This window comes from Gigantopelta aegis, chromosome 15 (assembly GCF_016097555.1).
Source record: "Gigantopelta aegis isolate Gae_Host chromosome 15, Gae_host_genome, whole genome shotgun sequence".
Taxonomy (NCBI): Eukaryota; Metazoa; Mollusca; class Gastropoda; order Neomphalida; family Peltospiridae; genus Gigantopelta; species Gigantopelta aegis.
The window spans coordinates 37,499,605-37,522,507 of NC_054713.1; the positions used below are offsets into that span (position 1 = coordinate 37,499,605).

Sequence of the window (22,903 nt, forward strand, 5' to 3'; positions counted from 1 at the left end):
GAGAGAGAATATTTTCTCACAAAACAAATATCACTGGGAGGAATGTCAACAGTGTACAATATTGATCTGACTGGGAAATCTGTACACTGGGCAGAAAAACCTCTTTACTGCTGTAATTAATATAGGCCGTAACACGCAGAGGGCAACTCACATACACTCAATAACAAAAGAATGGCCCCACCCAAAAAATGTTTCTGTTGTACATTGTACATAGTGTTGTCTAGGTTCACGTCATATACCTTTATGTAAAATTTATATTTATTATGCAAAACTAAAATCCAGCCTGTGCTGGTGCGGTATGCAAATTTGTTCATGATTATACATGTATTGTCCATAATTAGTCCTTATTTAGTCCTTAGAATAGTATGTTTGTTTGTGTCTTGTTTGTGCATATGTTTTGCATCCAGTTCTGTATGTGGAATGTCTACAGGCAATAAAGTTTTTATCTTTGTCTTATCTGTACCTTTAACACTTGTGACTAGATACACATGTATATAATGGGGCAGGACATAGCCCACTGGTAAAGTGCTCGCGTGATGCGTGGTGGGTTTGGGATCGATCCCTGTCAATGGGCCCATTGGCCTATTTCTCGTTCCAGCCAGTGCACCATGACTGGTATATCAATGACCATGATATGTGTTATCCTGTCATTGGGATGGTGAATGTAAAAGATCCCTTGCTACTAATGGACATCCAATAGCCGATGATTCGTAAATCAATGTGCTTCAGTGGTGTCGTTAAACAAAACAAACTTTAACTGGGATGGTGCATATAAAAGATCCCTTGCTACTAATGGAAAAATGTAGTGAGTTTTCTCTCTAAGACTATATGTCAAAATTACCAAATGTTTGACATCCATGAGCCGATGAATAATAAATTATTGTGTTCGATGTCATTAAACATAAACATTATTCTTGTTTTCATGCTCAGTTGACACTTGTGACTAAATATATAAATGCACAGATGGTTTGAAGGGTGTTGAAATTGGTTTAATTTCTGCTTGGGGAATAATTAGAGCACAGAGATAGAAATTTGGAAATCACTAATATTCTGTCAATTGAATAAGCACATACATGTACGTACATTTACAGGATAAAGGAACATCACTACAATATAACAAGATATCAATATAACTAAGGCTTTGAAATTTACAGGAGCCAGGAAACAAATTTATAATGTAACTCAAAATGTGCAATTTTGCTTTATACATGTAAGCAGCGTTTGCTTTCATATTTCTTGTTTCAACCAGTGAACTATTACTGGTATATCAAAGGCTGTGGTATATGCTATCCTGTCTATGGTATGGTGCATATAAACGATCCTTTGCTACTAATGGAAAAATGTAGCAGGTTTTCTCTTTATGACTGTGTTAAAATGACTATATGTTTGACATCCAATAGCCAGTGATTAATAAATCAATGTGCTGTAGTGGTGTCGTTAAACAAACAAACTTTCCTCGCTGACTATATGATGATTAATAAATCAATGTGCTGTAGTGGTGTCGTTGAACAAACAAACTTTCCTCGCTGACTATATGATGATTAATAAATCAATGTGCTGTAGTGGTGTCGTTGAACAAACAAACTTTCCTCGCTGACTATATGATGATTAATAAATCAATGTGCTGTAGTGGTGTCGTTGAACAAACAAACTTTCCTCGCTGACTATATGATGATTAATAAATCAATGTGCTGTAGTGGTGTCGTTGAACAAACAAACTTTCCTCGCTGACTATATGATGATTAATAAATCAATGTGCTGTAGTGGTGTCGTTAAACAAACAAACTTTCCTCGCTGACTATATGATGATTAATAAATCAATGTGCTGTAGTGGTGTCGTTAAACAAACAAACTTTCCTCGCTGACTATATGATGATTAATAAATCAATGTGCTGTAGTGGTGTCGTTGAACAAACAAACTTTCCTCGCTGACTATATGATGATTAATAAATCAATGTGCTGTAGTGGTGTCGTTGAACAAACAAACTTTCCTCGCTGACTATATGATGATTAATAAATCAATGTGCTGTAGTGGTGTCGTTAAACAAACAAACTTTCCTCGCTGACTATATGATGATTAATAAATCAATGTGATCTAGTGGTGTCGTTGAACAAACAAACTTTCCTCGCTGACTATATGATGATTAATAAATCAATGTGCTGTAGTGGTGTCGTTAAACAAACAAACTTTCCTCGCTGACTATATGATGATTAATAAATCAATGTGCTGTAGTGGTGTCGTTAAACAAACAAACTTTCCTCGCTGACTATATGATGATTAATAAATCAATGTGCTGTAGTGGTGTCGTTAAACAAACAAACTTTCCTCGCTGACTATATGATGATTAATAAATCAATGTGCTGTAGTGGTGTCGTTAAACAAACAAACTTTCCTCGCTGACTATATGATGATTAATAAATCAATGTGCTGTAGTGGTGTCGTTAAACAAACAAACTTTCCTCGCTGACTATATGATGATTAATAAATCAATGTGCTGTAGTGGTGTCGTTAAACAAACAAACTTTCCTCGCTGACTATATGATGATTAATAAATCAATGTGCTGTAGTGGTGTCGTTAAACAAACAAACTTTCCTCGCTGACTATATGATGATTAATAAATCAATGTGCTGTAGTGGTGTCATTGAACAAACAAACTTTCCTCGCTGACTATATGATGATTAATGAATCAATGTGATCTAGTGCTGTTGCTTTCCACCTTATTTTTAACAGTATTCTAGATATAATTATATCCAGAAAATTTCCTCATTTTCTAGAATGATAATATAAATCATAAGTTTTTGTGTTTGTCTTTTCTTATATTTTCTGTATGGCTGTTGAAAAAATTCACATTATAACTCTATGAATAATGTCATGCTATAAATCTAATACATGCAAATTGTCCAGTTTCCAGGCCGCTTTTTAGATCTGCTTCTCAGTTTCCGACATTTTGAAATTTGAGAAGCAAACTTACTTTCGGGCCTTGAATACTAAAACAAACCTGTCTTATGGCATGTACTTTACCTTGCTTAATTTGTTGTCTTTCGATTCAATTACGAATTAGATTTTACATTGTTAGTTCCGATACAGTGCAGTACTTAACTATAGTGTATAAGGAAATAAGTTTCCTGTCTTGGTAGACATAAGGAAACAAACATACTTGATGTATTTGAGGTTGAAAACTATTGGTATGACAAATGTAATGTTACAGGTCAGGGTGCAATTTGATTTGTAAATTTTGATTAGCAGTTTTTCCTACTGGATGAAGAATTGAATAGCAACTACTGGAATTTGATTAGCACTTTTATAAAATGAGTAAAAATGAATAAAACACAATCTTTTCAATAAAATTGCTTGTTTTTATTGACTATACTGACTTACGACATTGTCCTTTTTTATTGCCATTCCAGTCATACCTTCTTTCCGACATCCTCGGTGCATACGAAACACGTGATTTTGACTACATGTTTTTGATCTTGGGAGCATTCATATTGCAGCCATTCTGACCCAAGATCTAGATCTTTTTTTCACCCGTCAACAGTTAAACACTTTAAACCTTTTGTCATGTCCACTCAATATGACTTGATCGCGTTTACGTGCAACCTGATTGACACAGGTCAACTTAAAAATAGTATTCTTTCGATCGATTAACAAAGTAAGCCTAAATTAGGGTGTTGCTTTTTACTTATGAAAATGAACAATTCTTAAACATTATCAATACGTATTTTACCGGAATGTTATTTGCCGAGGCAATTTGAATGCTGTTAGTTTCAATATACATGTCATAGTCGCTTGCAAATTAGGTTACCCTGATGACGTACCAACTAGTAGGCCTACGTCACTGTTCTTGTCAAAATATTGAACATCCTTCGCATATTGGACAGTATTTTCTATTCGAAATACTGGCACACACCTGAAGGTTGTATATCGAGATTTAAAAAAAAACAGCCAACCTCCACACTTGCACACTAGCCTACAATGTGTTCTTTTCCCGCGATCTCAATACAAATATAAATTTGGCTATTAAAAACACAAGCATCGCAAACTGCTAGTCATTGTTTTAATATTGCATCGAGATCGCAAGATTTTGCATCGCTTTTTGCGATGCGAACCTGGTTACTTTGCAGCCTATAGTTATCTCGTATATCATACCGGAAGGTGCCAGGATCTAACCCAATCGAGAGAGGTCGCCTGAGGTGGTTGCATCATAGGATCAAAACCCCTTGGTGGACCCATTCACTGATTGTTTTTTTTCTCGTCCTATCCAGTGCCCCACGACTGGTTTCTATCAAAGGTGTGGTATGTGTTGTCCTGTATGAAGGAAAGTGCATAAAAGATCCCTTGCTGCTGATGGAAAAATGTAACAGATTTCCCCTAAGACTGCATGTTTAAACAATTACCAAATGTTTGACATCCAGTAACCGGTGATAAATAAATCAATGTGCTCTGGTAGTGTCATTAAACAAAACAAACGTTTAACTTTTCAGGTTAAAAATTATTGGTGTGACAAACATAGCATCTAGCTTACAAAGGTATTATTGGTGTGACAAACAGCATCTAGCTTACAAAAGTATTATTGGTATCTTTTAAGATATCTTACAGGAAAAGACTGGTGTGCTTGGGTTGGTCATGTAAGACTTGAGAGATTGAGGGAGGATAAAATGTTTTCTTGCATGTTTTATCTTAAAATCTTTAGTGCCCATCCTTGTTTATTTTATTCTGTGTGTTATATGTATCCTGGGGGAAGGACGTAGCCCAGTGGTAAAGCAATCGCTTGATGCATGGTCAGTTTGGTATCGGTCCCAGATGGTGGGCCCATTGGGCTATTTCTTGTTCCAGCCAGTGCACCATGACTGGTATATTAATGGCTGTGGTATGTGCTACCCTGTTTGTGGGATGATGCATATGAAAGATCCATTGCTACTAATTGAAAAATATAGCAGGTTTCCTCTCTAAAAGTATATGTCAGAATTACCAAATGTTTGACATCCAATAGCCAATAATTAATAAATCAGTGTGCTCTAGTGATGTCATTAAACAAAAAAAACAAAAAAACCTTGTATATTTTATTCTGTGTATTACATGTATGCTTATTCGGTCTAGGATCATAACATAACTTATAACATCATACAATTTAGCTATTTAAATCAAATAATAAGGTTACTGTGATTACATGAGATTTCATTTCCCAAAAATTCCGGGAGGGGGTACCCCAAATAAAGGTAAATATTTCAGCCCGCACTAAATTGCCGCAATGTCATCATTGGTTTTCATAATCTACAGACTCAGATAAATGTTTTGATATATACTCAACAACAAAAATTCAGCAAATATCTTTTATGATGTCTAAATTTGCCATGGTTGAATAAACTTTAAAAAAAACCCAGGTCCTCCTGTTGTGTTCAGACAAAGGTTAGTGAGTTCATGTTGTTTGTAAATACAGTGTTCGAGATTAAATTTCTTGGCCAGTATCCCAAATGGATACTAACATTTCAAAATCTGGTATCCCACCTGAGAATTTAGTATTATATGGCATCCCATGGCAGTGGGATACTGGGTTCTTGAAGTCTGGTATCCAAAATTAAATTCTGGTATCCCCTTGTTATCGGGATACCGTTAATCTTGAACACTGAAATGTGAATACTAATTAATAAAAATAGGTTCATTTAGAAATTTTATGCCATTTCTTTTAACATTAGCTAAACTTTCGTTGTTGAGTATATTAATATGAGTTTCTTGTTACAGGAGTTGTTGGGATCGGACAGCAGCAAGGTTGAGAAGGAGGGGCCAGACATTGAAGGATATCTCTTTAGACGCACCAGCAACGCTTTCCGCACTTGGGTTCGGTCAGTCACTTAACATTATTTATATTGGATTTAGTATAGGGCTCCAAATAGATCTATGACTACACATGTTGTAATCATCAAATGTTTGACATGCAGTAGCTGATAATTAATAAATCAGTATGATCTATATAGTCTGTCCCATCCTCCTACTAAAATACATTGGGCTATTTTTCGCTCCAGCCAGTACACCACGACTGGTATATCAAAGGCTGTGGTATGTGTCATCCTGTCTGTGGGATGGTGAATATAAAAGATCCCTTGCTGCTAATCGAAAAAAGTACCTCATGAAGTGGCAACAGCGGGTTTCCTCTCTCTATGTGGTCTTTAACCATATGTCCGACGCCATATAACCATAATTAAAATGTATTGTGTGCGTTGTTAAATAAAACATTTCCTTCTTCCTTCCTAATAGCTCTATGACTACACGTAATTATCAAATGTTTGACATGCAGTAGCTGATAATTAAGGAATCCGTGTGATATATATAGGCTGTCCCATCCTACATAAATGTTTTTTGTAAATAATTTCAGTTTGGTTTGACATAAGAAGAAAAGTTCTTGTTTTGGAAATAACAACAAAAAATACCACTTTTGTGTACAATTTAGAAACTAATCGGCTCAAAAATAAATAGCTTGTAGTAAATTCCATAGTATGAAAAAAGGCATTCCCTGTGACTATAGTAACTGGTGTATTGCTTTAGCAGAACAAACTAATGTTAAATGTTCATTCACTCACTCACTCACACACACACACACATACACACCACACACACCACACACATACACACATACATACACACACACGCACGCACACACCCACACGTACGCACACACACATACACACACACAGATACATACACACACACACACATACATACACACACATACGTGCACACACACACGCACACACACACTCTCTCTCTCTCACTAATTCATTCTTTATACTTGAACTTGAATGGATACTGACTTTTATTCTAAATTTTAAAATTACCTATCTGTTGTTTTTGTATTTTTACACAGTTCTTTACACTGTGTTTCTGGTAATTTTTTAATTTTTATATTGATGTTTCTCATCACATTATTGTTGCATTTACCACAGTTTGACACCCAATAGCTGATGTATTTTTAGTGCTGTGGTGTCGTTAAACATCTATTCTGTTCTATTCTGTTCTATTCTCTTCTCTTCTGATTCTGTTCTGGTTCTGGTTCTGGTTCTGTTTTCTCTTCTCTTCTCATCTCTTCTCTTCTCTTCTCTTCTCTTCTCTTCTCTTCTCTTCTCTTCTCTTCTATTCTATTCTGTTGAACTTGAATGGCATGCAAGCATAAAAATAAATTAAAATGGTGAAATTCTTATCTAGCAGCCTCTATCTAGTGCAGTCTACCACACATGGAGTTAACACATAAACAATCCACTTCGTCTTATGGTCGGCACTTGTATTTTTCTGTATTCAAGTTCTCATTTAGACTTTTCTCACTGGGCAGGTGTGAATCATATTTAATTTTATTTATATTAATATGTCTTGCTCATGCACTGTAATACTTGAGTCTGATCGCTGATAAGAGAATTCTTACATAAATGTGTTTAGAGCTGTTGATAACTGAAATTGTGTACGGGATCGGTTTTCGAGAAAATGAATCATAGCAGGTGTTGTCTACTTACGGAGCCGGATGTGGCTCAGTGGTAGAGTGATTGCCTGAGGTGCGATGGGTACACATGCATGCATGTACAAAACACAAGCACACACTAACACATGCACACATGCACACACACACACAGAAACACATACACATATACACAAGTACTTACACAGAAATACACAGAGACATATATGCACCCACACACAGACACACACACTTACAAATACAAAACTTGCGTACACACTCACAAAACTCGTTAACACAGGGACACACACAAACACACATACACACAAGTACTTACACAGTAATACACACAGACACATATATATGAACCCACACACAGACACACACACATATACAAAACTTGCATGCACACTAGCTGACAAAACACACACAAAATAAAAATACATGAACACACATGAAAGTCACATGCATTTACATACATGTGTAACATACATCTGCTCAAACACACACAAAAAGGGGTGGGACGTAGCCCAGAGATAAAATGCACGCTTGATGCGTGCTTGGTCTGGAATTGATCTCCGTCAGTGGGCCGATTGGGTTAAATTTCTCATGCCAACCAGTGCACCACAACTGGTATATCAGAGGCCTAGGTATGTGCTATACTGACTGTGGGATGGTGCATATAAAAGATCCCTTGCTCCTAATGGAAAAATATAGCGGGTTTCCTCTCAAAGACTACATATCATACGTGAAAATTACTAAATGTTTGACATTCTACAGTGGATGATTAATAAATCATTGTGCTCTAGTAGTGTCATTTAGCAACTGCACAAACACACATGTGCATACATACATAAATCAGACACAACATGAGGCCTTGAGCTGCATTGGCCAAATATCTCATCTACATTTGTTGTAGAGCTCTGCATCCTGTATGTCAGGTTTGAATCCATTTCACACAAACTTTAACCCCTAAATCAATTAAACTCTGTTTGTAGTTGCACCCATGGATGTTTATCACAATGTATATGATTTTTGTAATTATTATTATTGAATTTGTTTATTGAATTTTTTTTTAAGTTTACATGTATATTATTATTTTTATTTTTAAACATGCAATTAATTATCAGTGACACTGAATAAGTTTATGGTAGGTGAGACCATTAAATTCTGCAGAATTCTTGTTTATATTTCAGGAATCATTTGCATTCAAAATCTTGATTGGCTATATTTCTAGGGTCCGGGTCATTTGTGCGCCCCTCCTCCCCCCCAGATAAGGAAGCCAGATATTCATGTTTTCATGTATCTCAATTGCAATAATTAAGAAAAATATTAAATAATTTACACATGCATACATGTTTTTAAAAACAAATTGAAAAATATTGAGCAGGGGTGCAAATGACCAGATTCTCAGTAAGCAAAGGGGCAAGTGTCGGGGGGGGGGGGGGGGGGGGGCAAATGACCACAAGCCATATTTCTAGTTAATTGAAAATTGTTTAGCAAGTACTGTTTAATGTTTTAAAACTGTGTAGCAATCTCTGAAACCTGCGTAGCTAATTGCGACACAATGCTGAACAAAATGTTCCCTGTATTTCAGGCGATGGTTTATAGTGGAGAATCGTCAGCTGACGTACCGGAAGCGTTCCAAGGACTCTCTCACAGTGATGGAGGACGACTTGAGGCTGTGTTCCGTGAAACCCGTCATCGAGATCGACCGGCGGTTCTGCTTCGAGGTCATGTCGCCCACCAGGTCAGCTGGTTATCACAGTGCTTCGTAATTAATTCGGGGAGGGACGTAGCCCAGTGGTAAAAACGCTCGCTTGATGCAGGGTCAGTCTAGGATCGATCCCCATCAGTCTGCCCATTAAGCTATTTCTCGCTCTAGCCAGTGCACCACGACTGGTCTATCAACACTGTGGTATGTGCTATTCTGTCTGTGGGATGGTGCAAATAAAAGATCCCTTGCTGATCGAAAAGAGTAGCCCATGAAGTGGTGACAGCGGGTTTCCTCTCTTCATATCTGTGTCTTGACGCTATATAACCGTAAATAAAGTGTGTTGAGTGTGTCGTTAAATAATACTTTGACCGTAGGCGATTTCTGTCATTCCCAAGATTGTTTAGACAAATCAAAAGATCTGCATATTTACCACTGGGTTACGTCCCACTCTCTAGTTGCAACAGGGAGGAAAACATCAACCATAGTACCATAGGTTAATCCTCTGCGACCGTGCTAGATCCTGCCCTGCATGAACATACATTCCTTTCTTTTAAATGTTAAATTTGTTCCAGGAATCACGTGATGCAGGCTGACTCGGACGCCGACTGTCAGTTCTGGATCAGCGCCATTCAGCAGAGTATCAACCGGGCTTACCGCGAGACCATGCACGCACAGGAGTCACTAGTGAGTCGGGGACACGGGTGTTCTGAAGCACACGTTACACTGTTAACACTCTTAACATTATGATGTGACAGAATCAGTTGATTCTGTTCATATATTAAGGGGTTACATATTGTACATGTAGGACACAGGAATCAATGGTGAGACGGGCGACACCGGTATTTTGAAGCACACGTTACACTGTTAACACTCTTAACACTGTGATGTGTCGGAATCAGTTGGCTCTGCCCATAGTTTAAGAGGTTAAATATTGTACATCTAGATCACAGGAATCAATGGTAAGAACAGGAACACGGTCGTTTTGAAGCACACGTTACACTGTTAACACTCTTAACACTGTGATGTGTCGGAATCACTTGGCTCTGCCATATTGTAAGGGGTTACATATACATGTAGATCACAGGAATCAATGGTGAGAACGGGACAGGGTCGTTTTGAAGCACAAAATATTGTTATGCTCGTAACATTATGATGTGTCAGAATCACTTAAAACTGCCATTTGAAGGCAGGGTTTCTACTAGAGGGTAAAATGGGTATGGTGCCATACCCAAATGTTGTAGCAGATTTTTATTTTTAAGTTAACCTTTGGACAAAATTAATGACTCTTATCATTACTGTATGATTTTCTTAACACTAAACCTAAACCTAACCCATTTTCTTTCTGGAGGACAGCAGGTACATGCAGCTGACACATTGTAAATATTCAGTTATATAGTGCCATACCTAAACATTTCTTTCTGGCAGAAACCCTGGAAGGGGGTTACATATACATGTAGATCACAGAAATGAATTGTGAGAACGGGACAGGGTTGTTTTGAAGCACACATTGTTACACTTTTAACAATATGATTTGTCGGAAACAGTTGATTCTGTCCATATTGAAAGGGTTAAATAGACATGTAGATCACAGGAAGAAATGGTGAGAACGGGACACGGTCATTTTGAAGCTGACTTTGTTATACTTTTAAAACATGTCTAATGAGCAAAAATAAATTGGATACATTTTTAAACAACAGGTTGTAAGATAAATGGTAACTAACGAACATGAATGTAGCATTCTATTTGTTGCATATCCTGAAAAGAATTGTTTTAAAATAAATTTAAACACATTTTCTAACTAAAACCTCTTTATGGCCCTAGCACTTATCGTTAACTTGTGCATCACTGACAAGTCCAGGCTAATATATATGTCACAGAGTGATTGATTAGACTGTGAGGTTTGTTTTGCATTGAGTGGTATGGCAATTGTGACCTGGTTATCACCTAGGAGCAGCCAGTCGTGTGTCTTTAAAATGCTATCACACATATATGTGTTAACAAGTATGTGTTATCAAAAATGGCGTATTATGTTCTCACCAATGGGTGTCTAAGAAAACTAGATGTATTGTTTCTTGTGTGTGTATGTAGTGTGTGTGTGTGTGAGTGCGTGCGTGCGTGCGTGCGTGCGTGTTTGTGTTATATGCTTCAATACATTTGCTTATCCCTGTTATTTGATGGTTACAGGATGAACAAGAGAGCTCCACATCAAACGGAGGAAATGCAGACACAGAAAATGGAAATCCTAGTCCAGCCCCTCAACCCAAACAGAGCAAGTCTCAGATGTCAGTTTCTCCTTTATTTGACCTTTCTTATAGGTCTAGGTCATCCATATCCTATAACCTATACTTGTGTTTTACATTAATTTGTGTCATTCATGTAACCTGTTACAGTCTTGAAATATTTAATGTTTAAATGCCTAATAATAGTCTTTACTGGGGTCAACTGAACAATGTAAACACTTTTTATCCTTTCCTGAACACAGATGTGCTCTAGTATAGGGTATGCTAAATAAACGATGCCTAGCCGTACTTGAACAAAACGACTCAGAGTTGTTCTACCATACCTATGGATTGTAGGAATGTGTTTTGATCATTAGTATGAACTGTCATTTTCAAAACAGAATGTTAATGACAGCTTTCCAATCAAAAAATATGTTTTTGGGGGGGAAACAGATTTTTTGTTTTCCAAAAAATTCACCTTGCTGGTAGTACTAAACCAAATAACTTCTGGCTGGGTCAAAATTCGAGGTGCACCAAACTTTTGATAGAGAAGTGAACACCACAAGTCCTGTGATTGGTTATAAATGTGAGTGTGTTGGTTGTAAAAAATAATAGTTTCATCTGGGTAAAAAAAATATGCAATTTTATTTCATCTAGTACCAATGTGTCAAGTAGCCTTGTGCTTGAAACATGTATTAAAAAAGTTCTTGAATTTTGTGCGGAACTAGGGTAGTCATAGATGCTACCCGTTATCTCAGAAACGAGCAGCTTGATTCACTTTATGTGTGAGGGGTGGTAGTATTTATATCCGTGGCGTTTATGTCGATTGATACGCTGCAGTGCAGGTAGGAGTTTTAGCCACATATGTTACTATTGTCGTCTATGGGATTTGATTTGGTAGTATACACCTTGCTGATTTGCTTGTGAAACTGAAATATATCAACAGCAGAGAACCAGCCATGTTATCATTTTAGAGCTTTTAAAAGCATCTGCATAATATAGAATAAGCAAAAAGGTTGTTCATTTTGGTTCACAATTTATAACTATTTCTGAATAAAATGCCACATAACAAAACAAAATTCAAGTGTAATTCATACATTTTCTAGTTTCTGTGTATATGTATTTTAAAGTCATAAACACTTTTCACCACAAAATTACATTGTATTTTTTTACCCTTGTGAGACTTTTTTACAACCTTTCCCACGAATATTCCCCCTGTTAGTGTTAAAGTTATGCTAAACATTCCATCAGTATCTGTGTCATTGTGGTTTTTGTTGCTATGTCAATACCAGGAAATGATATTAATTGTTTTACTATAAAATGAAAATCGTCAGTTTTTATCTTTCTGAAAAGTGAATAAAAATGTGCTTTTGTACTTTGATTTATAATTCGCTATTTTCTTTGACTTTGCTTTTTAATTAGTCGGTTGACACAGTTGATGTCAATACTAGGAAATAACAGTTGTTGTTTTACTGTAAAATTCAAATCACAAGTTTTTATCTTTCTGAAAAATAAACAAAAAATCTTATTTTTCTTTTGTACTTTGATATATAATTGTAAACCATTTAAAAAAATTTAAATAAAATTTTTAAGTTTTGATTTATAATTGTAAGCTATTTTTTATGACTTTATTTTTTCTCAGACAGTTGACTCAGCTGATGTCAATACCAGGAAATAATAGTTGTCATTTTACTGTAAAATTAAAATCACCAGTTTTTATCTTTCTAAAAAGTGAAGAAAAAAAATCTTATTTTTCTTTTGTACTTTGATTTATAATTGTAAGCCATTTTCTTCTATATTTTTTTAAACAGTCATTTGACGCAGCTGATGTCAATACCAGGAAATGATTTGTGTTTTACTGTAAAATGAAACTGCCAGTTTTTATCTTTCTGAAAATTGAAAAAACCCCACAATATTTTAAAATTATTTTGTGCTTTGATTTATAATTGTAATCTATTTTCTTTGACTTTGTTTTTTTATTAGAGACGTTTGACACAGCTGATGTCAAAGTTTGTTTTGTTTAATGATACCACTAGAGCATATTGATTAGTTAATCATCGGCTATTGGATGTCTTAGCATTTGGTAATTCTGACTTGTAGTCATCAGAGGAAACCCGCTATATATGTTCTTATGCAGCAAGGGATCTGTTGTATGCACAATCCCACAGACAGGATAGTACATACATGTGTACCATGGCAGCTAATGTCAATACCCGGAAACGATGGGTGTTGTTTTACTGTAAAATTAAAATCGCCACTTTTTATGTTTTTTAACAGACGTTTGACACAGCTGATGTCAATACCCGGAAACGATGTGTGTTGTGACTGCAGATCTCCACAACCCTGCTGGGCCAGTATTAACCTCGGTATTATCCTCTGTATAGAGTGCTCAGGTATTCACAGGTAAGAATGCATGATGTTGAAGTGCCATACCTAGTGGGGGTGGATGGGGGAGGGGGCAGTTACAACTCCAGAAAAATACGAAAATGTGCCCTTTTTAATTCAGAAGAGCTATTTTGTTTTACCTGGATAAGACCTATCACTCTGCCCTCATTTTGTTTTTGTTTTATGACCAACAAAGATCTTGAAGGAGGATTGGGGTCAGAAGTGAAATTTGAAAGTTGACGTTTTTTTATCAGTAAATTACAAATTCAAACAATAAAAATTACTAAAAACAAAACAATAACAACTGTGTGATCAACAGAATTAAAAAGATTGACAGAAATAATGTTCCACAGTGATTAATCGACCTTCCTGGAAATTATCAAAATCGAGAATGATACCCCACGCACGTGTACAGGGTTACTGCGTGGTGCACGTGCTAACATTGGAATGTGTTTCGGTGTGTTGATAAACAGACCTGAACGTTCTTTACTAGGATGTCTGTGGTCAAAACGTATGTTCGGTCTAATAGTTGGTAGTAACATTAATATTTCAGGTTCCCCTACTTTTTTTATAAGAGTATATTTTGGCGAGTTTCGAGCTCTGCTAGTAGGGACACTTATGATCTCTCTTGTTGTGATTTCTTACCCACAAATATTATCTGACAAACAGTCTACTATTGTTGTGCCCTGATTCATTTTGGTACTGCCACCCCACTTATTTTTAGGCCAGGTAATGCCCTGAACTGTTCAGAATTCATCATGCGGTTGTGTTGTGTTGGTGGTCTTTGTTATTTAATATCTAGTGGACATGCCAAAGATTTGTCCTATACAGACACAGCTTGAATAAAAAAAACTATATTTAGCTGATAGGTATGAAAAAAAATCCTTTGCTTTTAAACAATAATTATTGGTCTTTTTTACAATCATTTTTTATTTTGTGGGGAGGGGTTTAAAGTGTTACAATAACAGTAATGTTTAATAGTAATGGCATCCAATGAATGCTGTTGATGATAGAAACATACAAGTTCATTACGGCTTCTACAACCCTATAGTACTGCACATTGGCAGTGTATTAACAGAAAAAAGATTTTAAAATCACAATTCCATACTTTAAGTGTATAACAGTCTTCGTCTTGTGCAAAATTAATGTGTGCTGAAGATCACTCCTGAAATGGTGCTAGGTGATCAATCACATGAAGTTTCAAAAGAAATATACAGTCTAATCCACTTTATTGAATATCGGTTTATAGCCTAAATTGGTTATTTGCATATTATTCGGCGGCACAGAACCATTTAGCATTAAATCAATACAAATTATGTCACATATTTGAATAGCTTTATGAAGACAAACATTGGTTAATTGCATGCGAAAACCAAACAAATCTAAAAAATTCCATCATAAAATGTTCCACAAACCTTTAATATACTCTTCAAAAGAAGAAACGCAAAACCACATTGTCGTAACATTTGGAGAATTGATTTAATTATTGAATGGTGAGTCCGATAATTACCAAATGTTGCAGGATTGTTCACAATTCACTCTAGTCCATTGTGAGTAAGTGATAGGACACACCACCAAGGTCAAGGTCATCTGGAGTCAATACCGGGTGTGGCCTCCGCGTGTGTTGACAACTGCCTGGCACCGCCTGCCCATTGAAGCAACCAGAGTACGGATGACGTCCCGGGGGATGGTGGCCCACTCGGCCTGCAAGGCTGCTGCCAGCTCGGGCAGGGTCTGGGGCTGTGGTTGTCGCTGTCGGAGGCGTCGGTCCAACTCGTCCCATAGATGCTCAATTGGGTTCAAATCCGGTGATATCGATGGCCAAGGAAGGACATTAATGTTGTTGTTCTGTAGGAAAGCCGTTGTGAGACGTGCTGTGTGAGGCCTGGCGTTGTCATGTTGGAACACTGCGTTGGCGTTGGCCATAACTGGAATGATGTGTGGCCGGAGGATCTGGTCAATGTAGCCCTGTGCATTCAGGTTGCCCTGCACGTGGACCAGGTCAGTTCTGCCAGTGTGTGAGATGGCTGCCCACACCATGACACTACCCCCGCCGAATCTGTCCACTTCCTGCACGCATTTTGCCGCATAACGTTCACCACGACGCCTATACACGCGACATCTTCCATCATGACGTCGGAGCAGAAATCGGGACTCGTCACTGAACCACACCTGTCTCCATCGCAGTTGAGGCCATTGTCGATGAATCTGGCACCACTGCAGTCGGAGTCGACGGTGTTGTGGTGTTAAGATGACACCTCGAACTGGACGTCTGGCACGAATTCCTACCTCACGTAGGCGGTTCCGTACGGTCTGGTCGGATATCCTGCACAAACCTGGTATTGCTGCGGCTGTGGAGGTGGCAGTAGTCAATCGTTCCCGAAGGTGGCGTACCCGGATGTAGGTTTCCTGCCCGGGGGTAGTGACCCGTGGTCGACCGGATCTAGGGAGGTCACGTGTTGATCCATGTTGCTGGTAACGGTCCCACAGTCTGGAGATGGTGCTTGGGGACACATGGAATGCCCTGGCAACGGCCGTTCTGGATTCGCCTGCGTCTAGTCGGCCGATGGCATTGTTTCTCTGCGGTTCACTGAGACGTGGCATGTCATGGATTGTCAACTGTCGGCCAGATACAGAGGCCAGGCAAGCGAACACCCTGCACTTTTATACTGTCGGTGTTCATGTTGCACGTGCAGACAACGCACGTGCAGTGGTGACATGGTTTGCACGTGGCTGCGTTTTTGCGAATATTCACATTTTGGAACTTTATTGTACAGTAGCTGCGTTTTATTGAATGTAACCGTGGGAATGTGTTTGGGACATGCAATGACCTTATATTCACAAAGCATGAACCGGTAGGAAACATAAAATCGGAGTTATAACCCATTTGTACCCTTTTGCGTTTCTTTTTTTGAAGAGTATATTTTACCAGAAACAATTGTAATTGCACAGAGAATATAGCAGAATGTTCTGTGTTGATTAAAAACTAATATTAAAAGAAGAAAAAAGTAAAAGCGGTTACTAAAACAGGCGATGTACAATGTTAACATCTTACGCAAAGCGATCAGTTTGCATCTCTGACATAATGTTCCAGGTGAGTGTGGAAGGGAGCTGCAGTGATTACTTGCCTTTGCTGGTGAACACTGTTATAACATGCTGAGGTGTCATTAAAGAGATATTCCTTTTCTTTCTATTTGTCCAGGAGTTTTGGAGTACATCTGTCAAAGGTCCGGTCCGTGATGCTGGACGCGTGGGAGCCCGAACTGGTGAAGGTCATGGCCGAACTGGGAAACGATGTCATCAACAGAGTATACGAAGCCCATGTAGACGAAACCATTGCAACCCGGGCCACACCAGATTGTAATCGGTATAAGCAGTCTTATAACTGGAGTCTTGTTTCTGTCTCTTTTGTTCAGTTTTATTTAATAGAGTATTTAACCGGTAAGAGATTATATATAATATTTTTAGGCCCCTACCAGTCCAACCACAGGGGGGGGCGGGGGGCTAGCTATAGGTTTCATCTCTGTCTGTCTGTCTGTCTGTCTGTCCATCTGTCCATCTGTCCCACATATACAAAAATAAAATTCAAAACAAAAACCAAATTCCAGACTCTTTTTTTTTTTTTTGCAATGCCATAAAATATTCAGCTGGAATTTTTTGTATAGCTTTATCATGTTCTGTTACAGATCAAGTTTTACTTTTATGACAATTTACCCATTTTTCTCAGTTATGGCCCTTGAATTTAGGAGATGCGAAAATGTGTTGAGCCAGTTGGAGACATGTATTTCTTTAGCAGTATTGTCAGAATGCTTGTTTAAAGTGACAAACCATAGTTTTTAACACTACAATGTTTTTCACTATTAGAGCTGTTTTTATATGCCCATCTATAATGTCCGTCCGTCTGTACATCCGTCTGTGAACCTTTTCTTGTCCAGACCATATCTTGTATACAGATGCATACAGGACCATTAAACCTCACATGTAGGAACAACTCGGGATGGTGGTGTGTCACATACAATTACTAGGTCACTGTGACATACTTTTTACTGTCTACTGCAGATAACAGTAAATCCTTGTCCGGACCATACCTGTATCTTGCATACAGATGCATACAAGACCATCAAACCTCACATGTAGGAACAACTTGGGATGGAGGTGTGTCATATACAATTACTAGGTCACTGTGACCTACTTTTCATGGTCTACTGCACATAACAGTAAATCCTTGTCTGGATCATATCTTGCATACAGATGCATACAGGACCATCAAACCTCACATGTAGGAACAACTTGGGATGGAGGTGTGTCATATACAATTACTAGGTCACTGTGACCTACTTTTCATGGTCTACTGCACATAACAGTAAATCCTTGTCTGGATCATATCTTGCATACAGATGCATACAGGACCATCAAACCTCACATGTAGGAACAACTTGGGATGGCGGTGTGTCACATACAATTACTAGGTCACTGTGACCTACTTTTCATGGTCTACTGCACATAACAGTAAATCCTTGTCCGGATCATATCTTGCATACAGATGCATACAGGACCATCAAACATCACATGTAGGAACAACTTGGGATGGCGGTGTGTCACATACAATTACTAGGTCACTGTGACCTACTTTTCATGGTCTACTGCACATAACAGTAAATCCTTGTCCAGATCATATCTTGCATACAGGACCATCAAACCTCACATGTAGGAACAACTTGGGATGGTTGTGTGTCACATACAATTACTAGGTCACTGTGATACAAATAAATCAAATAATTTCTTTATATTCTGAACATGATAGGAAAATCTTGTTTAGCCTTTGAAGACGTCAGGACTTCATTAAGGAGACAACACCTTCTCCAGTGGATACAGTATCCTGAGTAGTTGGTCCAGAATAAACTGTTCATCCATCCCATTGCAAAAATTTCACATAAATAGAATTGAATCATACCCGTAACATATTCATTAACATCTATGGTTTTCCATCAAACTGGGCCATTGGGCTATTTCTCGTTCCAGCCAGTGCACCACGACTGGTATGTCAAAGGTCACCACCCTGTCTGTGGGATGGTGCATATAAAAGATCCCTTGCTGCTAATCGAAAAGAGTAGCCCATGACGTGACGGCGGGTTTCTTCTCTCAATATCTGTGTGGTCCTTAACCATATGTCAGACGCCATATAACCATAAATAAAATGTGTTGAGTGCATTGTTAAATAAAACATTTCTTTCTTTCTTTCTTTCCATCAAACTGCTGATGGGCATATCACGTAGCTCACCTGTACTCTTGTTAATAATTGAAATCGGACATTACTTTCAAAAAAAACTAAACAAAGAAAGAATTCAAAATATAATATTGATTTTGTGTGTGTTTTTATTAATAAGAATGTTTCAAATTTAATTAATATATTATTATAAGGATAGTCTCTTAGGTGCATCAGGTTATAAACAAAAAAAGCTTGGCTAAAGTTTGTGTGAATGTCTTTGCAAATTCAAACAGCTTGTGCATACCTTTTTTTGTTCACAATGAACCTAAAATAAATAACAGGTGGTCGATCAGTGTTTCTGCCAGAAAAACATTTTTGGGTATGGCACTATGGAATTGAATGCAACAGTCAGCAGGGGGTATGGAGTGGGGGGGGGGGGGGGGGGGTCTTTTCCAGGAAGAAATGGGTTAAGTTTAGAATTAGGGTTCAGAAAATTATACATTAATGATAAGATTACTTAATTTTTTCAAAAGGTTAACTTTAAAAAAAATCAAATCTGCAAAATGTTTCGTGTATGGCACCATACCCGTTTTACCCTCTGGCAGAAACCCTGTCTATTAATATAATACAAATAATATGACATCTCTGACATGTTCTGCCAGGTGTGTGCGTGAAGCGTGGATTCGAGCCAAGTACGTGGACAAGTCGTTTGTGAGTCGCCTGCCCGGACCGAAGAACCAGACCGGAAACAAAATCCGGAGCTGGAGCGTGCGCAAAAAGACGAAGAAGTCGCTGCAGTCGATCGTGAAGGAGGACTCGAAAGAGGACGTCATCTCGCAGTCAGACTCGGACGACGTCACCAGCGGCTTGATGGAAGGTCAGTCACCTGTAAAGGTCAAAGGTCGTTGATCAGGTTGGGTCATTCTGTGACATTCAGATTTGTTAGATATACAGGGATGCAAGTTTTACAGCTATTGATCCAATTTCAGCTTTTTATTAGTTCTGGTATGCAGTTCATCAGAAGAGCGTTTTTTTATTTTTTTTATGCCAGTTTGTCTAGATTAAAGGTTCACTTTATAATAAAATAGAATTAAAACCAGACCAAAAAAATTAGTTTTTTTCAGGTTGTAATCAAATATTAAGAAATGATATTACGTATGTTTTCATTTCCAATAAAGGCTGTTTAAGTTTTATAAAAATTATTGAAAATCCTGCAATAAAATATTTTTGGGGGCTAAAAGGCAAAATGACCAAGAATTAACTCTCTTGATTAATGACGTAGTTCGTATGCATTTCTCTTGAATAGTAATGTCATTTGTATAAGAGGATGGGATGTAGCCTTGTGGTAAAGCATTCGCTCAATTTGCAGTCGTTCTGGGATCAATCCCCATCGGTGGGCCCATTGGGCTATTTCTCGTTCCAACCAGTGCACCACGACTGGTTTATCAAAGGCAGTGGTATATACTACCCTGTCTGTGGGATGGTGCATATAAAAGAACCCTTGCTGCTAATCGAATAGAGTAGCCCATGGAAGTGGTGACAGCGGGTTTCTTCTCTCAATATCTCTGTGGTCCTTAAACATATGTCTGACGTCATATAACCGTAAATAAAATATGTTGAGTGCATCGTTAAATAAAACATTACCTCCTTCTTTAACCATATGTCTGACGCCATATAACCATAAATAAAATGATTTGAGTGCGTCGTTAAATAAAACATTTTTTTTCATTTGTATAATTTCCTAGATCTTTTCTATGCTGTACATAATGAAAACATTAAAATGAAATCATTTATAAGGCGTCCTTGTTTTCCGATAAAATTTGGAACATTTGGCGTAGGTATTTTGTAAAACAATTTACAATGCTTACTTTAAAGCAAATGTAGGAATAACACATTTTACTCATTATTGAGAATACAAAGTAAACAGTAAAATACTTTTAAACTGTACGGCTCTTAGTTGACAATTTTATTATAAAGAAAGAAATGTTTTATTTAACGATGCACTCAACACATTTTATTTATGGTTATATGGCGTCAACCATTTGGTTAAGAACCACACAGATAATGAGAGAAAACCTGCTGTCGCCACTTCATGGGCTACTCTTTTCGATTAGCAGCAAGGGATCTTTCATATGCACCATCCCACAGGCAGGATAGCACATACCATGGCCTTTGATATACCAGTCGTGGTGATTTTATTACAAAGTTAACCTTTAAGATGTTTTGTTCATTACATGTTGCATATAGCATTTATCAACTGTTCTTACTTTGTGTTAAATGCTAATATTGTTCATTGTTTTAACTTACGTGTGTATTGCATCAATTATCCAGTTTTATATTTAATGATAAAATTATTGTCAATTGTTTTACTTACATGTATGTATATGTAATTAATTACTTAATTAATTATCCAGTTTTTTTATGGTGAAATCTTTGTCGCATTCTTTAAGTACTAACTAGCACCACTTGTTTCAAAGCTATTTTAGTCAGCACCAACCCCCCCATGCACTAATGGCACTTCTACTCTCCAGTAGTTTGTGGATCGTGAAATTTTACAATGCAGTTTTTGCATCCGATATTGTATACCGGCCTCGGTGGCGTCGTGGTTAGGCTATCGGATTACAAGCTGGTAGGTACTGGGTTCGGATCCCAGTCGAGGCATGGGATTTTTCCAAACCCTGAGTGAGTGCTCCGCAAGGCTCAATGGGTAGGTGTAAACTACTTGCACCGACCAGTGATCCATAACTGGTTCAACAAAGGCCATGGTTTGTGCTATTCTGCCTGTGGGAAGCGCAAATAAAAGATCCCTTGCTGTTAATCGGAAAGAGTAGCCCATGTAGTGGCGACAGCAGGTTTCCTCTCAAAATCTGTGTGGTCCTTAACCATATGTCTGACGCCATATAACCGTAAATAAAATGTGTTGAGTGCGTCGTTAAATCAAACATTTCTTTCCGATATTGTATGTACTCCAATCTGATATTTGTCACTTTTCCCCCCCAAATTAAAAATAATGTTTATTCTGATTGCTTAGTTAGACTGACGCCATATAACCGTAAATAAAATGTGTTGAGTGCGTCATTAAGTAAAACATTTCCTTGCTCAGTTAGAAGTAAAAAACAAAAAATTTACAAGTGTAAATGTCAAAATACCCAATATTATTTTGTCCAGAGATAATTTAAAAAAAAAAAAAAAAAAAAAAAAAATGGTATTAACATTTATGTTGATAAAATTCAAATGTTAAAACTGGCTTATTTGACAAGTTGAAAAAATACATATCCGTTGAGATATTTCTCTTACAGAGGTGTGATTTTTTCCAAATTTTGATCTTGATTTCAGCTTTTCTTCATGCAATAATTTTCAGTAAAAACAACCCCAAAAATCACTTTACAGTTTGAATACTGAGCTTCAGTATTTGTATTCAGAATAGCTGTTACAAATGACAAAAAGACCTCTCCCCCCAAAACCCCCCACCAAAAACTGTATTAAGACACAGGCCGACTAGTCCCAGGCTTAGGGTGCCCTATTTTATGGGTTGGAAATTTTTTTGGGGTGGGGATTAGAATCCACTAACTCTTTATGTCAGATCCATACCCCTCTCCTCCGCCTCAAGTAGGCTTGTAGAATATTCTTTATTGCCCGAATGGTTAAAAATATCTTGGTACATATGAAAGTGATATGTCCCACTAGAACGCCAAGTGGGATGTAACACTTCGATTATGGGTAATAAATAGGATATTAAACTCGCTACCATTTCATATCATGTTTATGTCCTTCGTGAAATAATTTTCATTGTTACTCTCTAAAGCTCGTGTCAACTGAAAATTATTTCACTCGGGACATCAGCATGGTATGAAATGGAAGATTGTTTAATATCCTATGATCATGGTTTTGGATGTATGGGGGTACAGAACTTAGCCCAGTGGTCAT

The 22,903-nt window shown here is 37.5% G+C and overlaps 1 protein-coding gene across 2 annotated transcripts in view; it reads left to right on the forward strand.

Annotated features, from left to right (window-relative positions):
• LOC121389652 (arf-GAP with coiled-coil, ANK repeat and PH domain-containing protein 2-like) overlaps nt 1–22,903 on the forward strand; it is a 93,981-nt gene that overhangs the window by 56,572 nt on the left and 14,506 nt on the right. For both annotated transcript variants that reach the window (XM_041521295.1, XM_041521296.1), the window contains 7 exons: nt 5,745–5,845; nt 9,044–9,196; nt 9,736–9,847; nt 11,348–11,445; nt 13,660–13,785; nt 16,970–17,134; nt 19,639–19,853. In XM_041521295.1, coding sequence (XP_041377229.1) covers nt 5,745–5,845; nt 9,044–9,196; nt 9,736–9,847; nt 11,348–11,445; nt 13,660–13,785; nt 16,970–17,134; nt 19,639–19,853 — 970 coding nt within the window. The remainder of the gene's footprint in view (nt 1–5,744; nt 5,846–9,043; nt 9,197–9,735; nt 9,848–11,347; nt 11,446–13,659; nt 13,786–16,969; nt 17,135–19,638; nt 19,854–22,903) is intronic.